The sequence below is a fragment of the Manacus candei genome, unplaced genomic scaffold (genome assembly GCF_025592945.1).
Source record: "Manacus candei isolate 608988 ecotype Guabito, Panama unplaced genomic scaffold, ASM2559294v1 h1tg000002l, whole genome shotgun sequence".
Taxonomy (NCBI): Eukaryota; Metazoa; Chordata; class Aves; order Passeriformes; family Pipridae; genus Manacus; species Manacus candei.
The window spans coordinates 15254850-15262500 of NW_026138050.1; the positions used below are offsets into that span (position 1 = coordinate 15254850).

A 7651-nucleotide genomic window follows, 5' to 3' on the forward strand; every position below is an offset into this window, starting at 1 on the left:
GCACCCACAGGTACCAGTGGGTTTGGGGGCAGCCCCCCCACCCCCGTGCCGGGGTGCTCCGTGCCCCAGCAGCGCCACCCTGTCCCACAGCCCCCGTGGCCCCAAACCCCCTTCCGAGGCCACGAGGCTCCTTGCGCCATTTTGGGACCAAAAAGGGGCGTTTAGGACAAAGGAGGGAGCGGAGGCGGCGGTTGGTGCAGCAGTTCCTTCCCGGCCGGTACAAAGGCAAAACAAACCGAAAGCGTGTCCGTGTCCGTGTCCCTGCCCGTGCCCGTGTCCGTGTCCATATCCATGCCCACACTCCTCCCGGCGCTGCTGTGGCAACGGGCGATGCCCCGGGATGGCCACCGAGCCCCCTCGTGCGCTGGGTCCCCGCGGGCACCCAGCCCCGTCCCGGCTCGGTCCCGGCTCGGCTCAGCCCGGGGTCCCACCCGTGCCACGGGCGGCGGGGCGATGGCTTTTCAGCTGGAGGAGCAGTGGCGGTGGCAGTGTGTCCTGGGTGCCACCTCCTGCCTTTTCTCGGTGCTGGCGGTTCCCGCGGTGGCTCAGCCCTGTCCCTGGTCCCCGGTCCCCCGGGATGTCCCATCCCAGACGGATGGGCCGCTTCTCCTCCATCCCCCAGGACGAGGGAGGTGCTGGCCAGGAGAGCCTGGCTCCCTGGGCAGGGTCCGGCCGTGTGAGGGGCTAAGTGGGGGCTGTCACTTGTCACCGTGCCCCCGGGTACCCCGAAACCTGCCGTAGCACGAGACTGAAGCAAGCGAGCATGCGAGGGCGGCGAGTGGGCGGAGAGGAACATCCTATTCACCAGGAGAAAGCGCCCCAAAGGCAGGGCTGGGGGCTGGGGGGGACACACAGCACGGGTGGGTGGGCTCGGTGACCCGCTCCGGGGGTGCGAGGGGACCCATTCAGCCTCCGCCGCCACCCACCGGTGCCAAAAATAAGCATCCTCCTCTCGCCCATCCCTGGGAGCATCCTTTGGTCCTCAGGGGCATCCTTGGTGTCAGGGCCGTGTGCCCGCTCGGCACCGGGGCGAGGGGAGCAGGATGCGGCCGGGGGGGGGTCACACAGCGTCGCCTTCCCACTTTAGGTTTCCATGATGTCCGTCCGTCTGTCCGGAAGGGCTTGGCAGGACACTGGGAGGAGAACGGGCGATGGCGGCGGTGTGGGGGGAATTTACATCGTACCCGGGGGGGCTCCACCGTCCCCCATCTCCCCCCGGAGCCCCCTGTCCCTCGGGGGAGTCGGTGTGGGGCTTGTCCGGGGTCAGCTGGAAGCGAGGGCATCTCTCGTGTCCCCCGGCGGCCGGGAGGAGATGGGGTGGGCGATGGTGGCCGGGGTGGGCGCGGGAGCGGGCGGCTGGACCCGGCGCTACTCGATCACCATGCAGCACGGGAGGTGCTGCGAGAAGTATTTGAAGAGCTCCGGGGTGGCCCCGGGACAGTTGGTGAGTTCCAGCTCCTCCAGCTCCTGCAGCTGCACCAGCCCCGACAGCCCCGTGGTGGTCAGCAAGGGACAGCCTGGAGGAAACAGGGTACACTGTCACCCAAAAACATCGGCACCCCCAAAAATAACATCCCAAAGGCACCAGCATACCAGAACACCAAGATCCGTACAAATAGCACTCTAAAGGATCAGCTCCTCAAAACCCCAACATCGCAAACATACCCGTACCAAATGAAAAGCACCTCAAAGCCCAGCATTCCAAAACACAGAACCCTCAAAAAACAGAATACAAACCTCCAGAAAACTAAAAAAAAGGTACACCTCCTCCAAGAAAAAACACCAAAAATCACCCAAAGTACCAGAACCCAAAGAGTGCACCCCAAAAATCAGTAACTTAAACACTAGTTTCCCCAAAAGCAGCACCCTAAAACACCAACAACCCCAAAACCAGCACCTAAAAACCCAGAACCCCAAAATCAGCGTGCAAAAAATACCGCCCAAGACACCCAAAAAAAAGAGCAGCCAAAAAACCAGCACCTCAAGAGAAGCACCCCAAAACACCTGAAAGCACCAGTATCCAAAAAAGCCCCCCCAAAGACCAGTATCCCAAAGCACCATTATCCCAAAAAACTAGTGCCCTCAAAAACAACACCTCAAAAACCAACGCCAAAAAAAACTCTAACCCCAAAAACCAGCACTGAAAAAATCCCCACCCTAAAAAACACAGCACCCCAAAAGCCCAACCATGGACCCGTCCCCATGGAGCTGGGCTGGGTGTGGGTGCTTGCTGTCTCAGAGGGGGTGCTGGCTGTCCCCAGGCTGTCCCCTCACTGTCCCCCGGACTGTCCCTGTCCCCATGCTCTCCGCAGCCCCACGGGGTCCTGTTCCCCCGGTCCCTGGGCTGGAGGCGTGTCTCACCAGCCAGCGAGAGGAGACGCAGGCTGCTCATGCCCAGGAGATGCTTCAGGCCAAAATCCTGCACCTGGAAAAGAAAAGGGAATGGGAATGGGGTGGGCAATGGGGGGACCAGCAGCACTGGGGCTCAGCATCACCGGGTCAGTGAGCCTGGGCAGGGTGCAGGATTCTGGGGCAGGGTGCTGGGTCTGGGTACTGGGGCAGGGGACTGGGTGGGGGTACAGGGTGCAGGGAGTGGGGGCTGGGAGCTGGGTGCTGGGGAGGGAGCCTGAGCAGGATGCAGGATGCAGGACGCCGTAGCAGGATGCTGGAGCAGGATGCTGGGGACAGGGGCAGGGTACCGGGTCTGGGGCCAGATGCTGCGTGGCAGGACAAGGTGCAGGGAGCTGGGACAGGGAGCCTGGTGCTGGAGCAGGATACTGGGGCAGGATACTGGGGCTGGGCAATACTGGTGCTGAGGCAGGGTGCTGGGTCTGGGTGCCAGGGCTGAGTCCTACTGAGTTCACAGGAGTACCTGCTTCCTAGCACCAAGCCTTGGGGTCTCCAGCCCACCTGTGGAGCCCACCCTGAGCTCATGGCCCATCCCCAGGGAGGTGCCACCCTGCCCTCCCTGCTGTGCCAAGCCAGGACGGGCACAGCTGTGCTCCCCCACCTACCTGGCAGCACCAGCGCAGGTAGAGGCTCCGCAGGGACGACATGGTGGACAGGTAGCTGAGGCCGGTGTCGGTGATCCGCACGCACCTACCGGGGACAGGGGCATCAGGGCTGGTCGGGAGTGGGGCACCCAAGGGTGTCCCCAAACCATGGCCCCCATGCTGCACCTTCTGCTTCCAGCACAGCTCAGCACAGCATGGCTCGGCATGGCATGGTTTGTCATGGTGTGACATGGCACAGCATGGCTCAGCATGACATGGCACAGCACGGCATGGCACAGCGTGATGGGGCAGAGCTTGGCACGGCATGACATGGCTTGACATGGCATGGAATGGTATGGCATGTCTCATCATGGCTCAGCATGACATGGCGTGGCTTGGCATGGCACGGCACAGCTCAAAGCAGTTCTGCACACCCCTGTACCTGTCGAGCACCAGCTCCTCCAGCTTGTGCAGGTCGCAGGCGATGTACTCCAGGGCCATGTCGGTGATACGAGGGCACCAGGAGAGGTCGAGGCTGCGCAGCTTCCGCAGGTTCTCGGCCACCAGCTCCACCCCGTCATCCGTCACCTTGGAGCAGCCCGAGAGGCTGAGGACGCTCAGGTTGGGCAGGCTGTGCACCATGTTGACCACACCATGGTTGGTGATCTCCCAGCAGGAGTTGAGGCGCAGGGTGTGGGTGGTGTAACCCTGCTTGGCGGTGAAGTAGGCGAGCGCCGTGTCCGTCACGTGGTAGGCCTGCAGGTTGAGCTCGGTGAGGTTGGGCAGGAGCTGCGAGATGGCGGCGATGGCGTCGTCGGCCACGTTGATGCAGTCGCTGACGCTCAGGGCCGTGATCCGGGCGTTTAGGCTGGACCACAGCCCCGCCTCCGTGAAGTCGTTGCAGCCCGACAGCTCCAGCCGCACCACGCCCTGCATCTGCTCCAGCATCACCTGCCGAGGGCCAGGGGGTCAAGGCACGGTGGGCACCACCCCGTGCTCTGCGCAGCCCTGCCCGCCCCGCGTCCCTCTGAGCCCCCTGTGGCTCTGCTCCCAGTCCTGCCTGGGTGCAGCCTTCTCCCTGGGACCTCTCTGGTGTAGGACACACCAGCATTGGAGGGGAATAGGAGAGGGCAGGCAGGGACCCCCAGACACAGCCCCAGTGCTGTGCCAGGTGCTGTTGGCAGAGTCAGGATTGATGCCCTCTCCCAACACAGGAACTGCTCAGGTAAGATGTGCCCAAGGAGCACTTGGTGCTATGTTTGGCCATGGTGCAAGGCAGGGACCTCAGTGGGGACCTTGCCAGGTCCTGTGCAGGACCATGAGTTGCCCCATCTCCGTCTGACCCTCAGCCCCTTGCTCAGGTGACCCCCCCCTTGCTAGAGAACAGCCAGCCAAGTGGGAATGTCCCCATCCACTGAGTCCTGATTGTCACCCACCGCCATATCCACTGCCAGCATCCACCTTGCCTGGCTCTGCCTTCCTGGCAGCATCCATGGGCAGCAACAATGAACCCCTGCAGGCAGCATCCTGACCCTCTGCCTGCACCCATCCCACTGCCCAGACCACAGGCAGGGGCTCCCAGTGCTGCCCACACCTGTGGGATGACCACGCCACCTGTCTGCCCCTTCCCTGTGACCAGAGAAAGCTCTGCCCATGTGTGTGTCCCCAGGCCCACCAGGAATGACCCACCATTGCCACACCTTGGCCACCCCGGTCACCTCACCAGGGTCACCTACCTCCAACCCCGCATCTGTGATGGTCGACCTCTTAAGGCTCATGGACTTGACTCCCTTCTTGGAGAGGGGGTAGTTGTCAATGAACTCACAAATGTCCAGGTCAGAGACGCCCACGAGGCAGAAGCCGTCAAAGCCGCGGACGGCGAAGCCCTGTAGGCTGACAAACTCCTTCTCCCCACCAGGCAGGATATTGTAGAGCTCTTTGGTGTGCAGGACAGGTGTCAAGCCCACCCAGAACTTGGGCTGGTAAAGCACCCGCCGCCACGCCTTGCACACCTGCGCCAGCACGCACTTCTCACACGCCGAAAAGTACCAGAACAAGCGGTTGAGGATCTTCTCGTCCACCGCCAGCTGCCTCTCCGAGGGCGAGCCCGGCAGCCGCTCCGGAGAGGGCTGCTCCGAGCCCTCGCTCGCGTTCAGTCCCACCAAGGAAGCGCCGGGAGGGGAGGACACGCTGGCCAGGGCAGCCAAGGAGAGTGGGGAGGCCAGGCTGGGGATGGGCAGGTCACTGCGGTGGGCTAAGGCCGGGCTGAGGATGGCAGGCACGGAGGAAGGCTGGCACAGGCGGTTTTTCATGGCGGGGGTGCCTTTGGTGATGCTGGCGGAGCCGAGGCCGTTGGGTTGCGTGGGGATCTTCACCAGTCCATTGCGGGGCAAACATGGGGGCTTGGTGTCGCCGTTTCTCGGGCTCGACATCTTCCACAGGTCTCTCTGTAACACAGGGATGTGGGATGAGGGGCTGCCGGTCTGGTAGGGAGGGGAGCCGGGGCTGGGGGCTGTGGCAGCACAGATGGGGAGGGAGATCCCGGGAGTCCCTGTGCAGGGAGCAGGGTGGCACATGGGATCAGGAAATGCAGGGAGGGTGGGCACAGCCACAGAGGGCCATGGCCGGGGCACAGAGCAGGATCCTCCCAGAGGCTACATGGCCGTGGCATCCCCCATGATGAGGGACAGATGGGGATTTGGCCCCGGACATTCACATCCCCCCATCAATGGGGGCTGGAGCAAGAACCACAGACTGGTTTGGGCAGGAAGGCACCTCAAAGTTCATCTCATTCCAGCTCCCCACCATGGGCAGGGACACCTTCCACTAGACCAGATTGCTCCAAGCCCCATCCAACCTGGCCTTGAACACTTCCAGGAATGGGGCAGCCACAGCTTCTCTGGGCAACCTGTGCCAGGGCCTCCCCACCCTCACAGCCAACGATTTCTTCCCAATATCCCATCTAATCCTGCTCTCTGGCAGTGGGAAGCCATTGCCCCTTGTCCTGTCCCTCCAGACCCTTGTCCCAAGTCCCTCTCCAGCTCTCCTGGAGCCTCTTTAGGCCCTGGAAGGGGCTCTCAGGTCTCCCTGGAGCCTTCTCTTCTCCAGGTGAGCACCCCCAGCTCTCCCAGCCTGGCTCCAGAGCAGAGGGGCTCCAGCCCTTGGAGCATTTTTGTGGAGGGGAGATGAGGCAGTGGTGGTGGAGCAGAGCTACCTGTGAGCCCATGCCAGGCAGGAGCCTCTCAGCAGCCGGGCAGCACCAGCAAAGCAGGCAATAAATATTGCAGTGGCAGCAGGGCCGGTTCTCCACGGCCCCACCGCACCCGCCATCCATTATTCAACACGTTTCTCTCTATAAATACAGAGGTGAATAATTGATGGGGCTCAGCCCCTTCCCCCTGCCCCAGCTGGTGCCTGGTGTGGGGCCCTGCTGGAGTGCTCCTGTCCTGTTTGCCAGGGCTGTGCCAAACCCTGTGACAGCGCTGGCTCCTGGCAACCCCTGGGGACACGATGAGGAGCTGGAGTACAGGAAAGGGCTTTCAGTGCATGGATCAGGGGACAGGGACATGGCCCTGAAGCCCTGAGGGATGCCTGGCACGTCCATCCATCAGTATCTGATGGAACCTGAGGACCCTCTTCATTGCCAGCTCCCCCCGGACCCGCGATAAAAGCAAGGGAATTATTTTAGCTGCTTTATTTGGGATGAAGACAGGGCCTGATGAAGGGGCACCAAGGGAGGAGCCTCCTGCCTGGTAACGCCCCTGGTCAAGCTCTGTGGGCTCTGAGGATACTCCATGCAGCCTAGGGGAGGTGGCTATTGAGAGGGATGCAGCTCAGATCCCCTGCTGCCCCCAGCCCATTGCTTTCACCCTCACAGCATCCCTGGCCTCGTCCAGCGCTCCTGGAGCAAGCAAGGAGGGAGCAGCCATGCAAAAAAGAACTCAGGAGCGCAGGCAGCTGCCAGTGGCACAGCTGGCAAACCCCGTGGGATGCACAGCACGTGGCATCTCCTGAGGACACTGTTCCCAGCACAGCCGTGGGACGGGGCTGGTGGGAGCTGCTGAAGCTTCTTCCATGGTGAGGAGGTGCCAGCAGACAGCCCAGCTCAGTGGCAGCAGCCCAGAGAGATCCCAGCCTCCAGGGATGAGCCCAGTCCTGTGCAGACAGTCTGGTGCCACTCCCGACTCGGATGCAGCTGCTGCTGCCTCTGCTCCCACTGCCCGACAGTGGAGCTGGGCCTCTGGTGCTTGGACATGTGTTAAATTTGCTTGAAAGCAGGAGGAGAGGAGGGGGAAGAAGGAAGAAACTTAAAACCAGAGGCTGGGTTCTTGGCAGCAGTTGGAGAAGCAAACAGAACGTGCACCGGGGTGTCTCACACAGCACAAATCCCAGCAGATAATTACTGGGTGGCACAGAAAGGCTGTTGATCCAGCACAGAGCCCACAGCCAGAGCCATTCAGCATTCTGGTTGTCTCCAGGGAGAGGGCAGGTGGTGACAGAGGGGCAGCCTGGGGCCTCGGGAGCCCAAGGGGACAGTCACAGGAGGAGACAGATGCTGACAAGTTGCTGGACTGAACTGCAGCCAGCAGGAGGTTTTGGAAATGGATACAACCAGCTCAGACCTGGGCTGGTCCCCGAGGCCAGGCTCAGAGGAGGCT

At 62.2% G+C, this 7651-nt stretch overlaps 1 protein-coding gene across 2 annotated transcripts in view; it reads right to left on the reverse strand.

Annotated features, from left to right (window-relative positions):
• Positions 1-189: 189 nt before the first annotated feature.
• The window catches only part of FBXL16 (F-box and leucine rich repeat protein 16), a 16938-nt gene continuing 9476 nt past the window's right edge, over positions 190-7651 (reverse strand). For both annotated transcript variants that reach the window (XM_051781074.1, XM_051781083.1), the window contains exons 2-6: positions 4730-5440; positions 3436-3944; positions 3015-3099; positions 2362-2425; positions 190-1517 (exon numbers count right to left, since the gene is read on the reverse strand). In XM_051781074.1, coding sequence (XP_051637034.1) covers positions 1369-1517; positions 2362-2425; positions 3015-3099; positions 3436-3944; positions 4730-5440 — 1518 coding nt within the window. In that variant the 3' untranslated portion in view covers positions 190-1368. The remainder of the gene's footprint in view (positions 1518-2361; positions 2426-3014; positions 3100-3435; positions 3945-4729; positions 5441-7651) is intronic.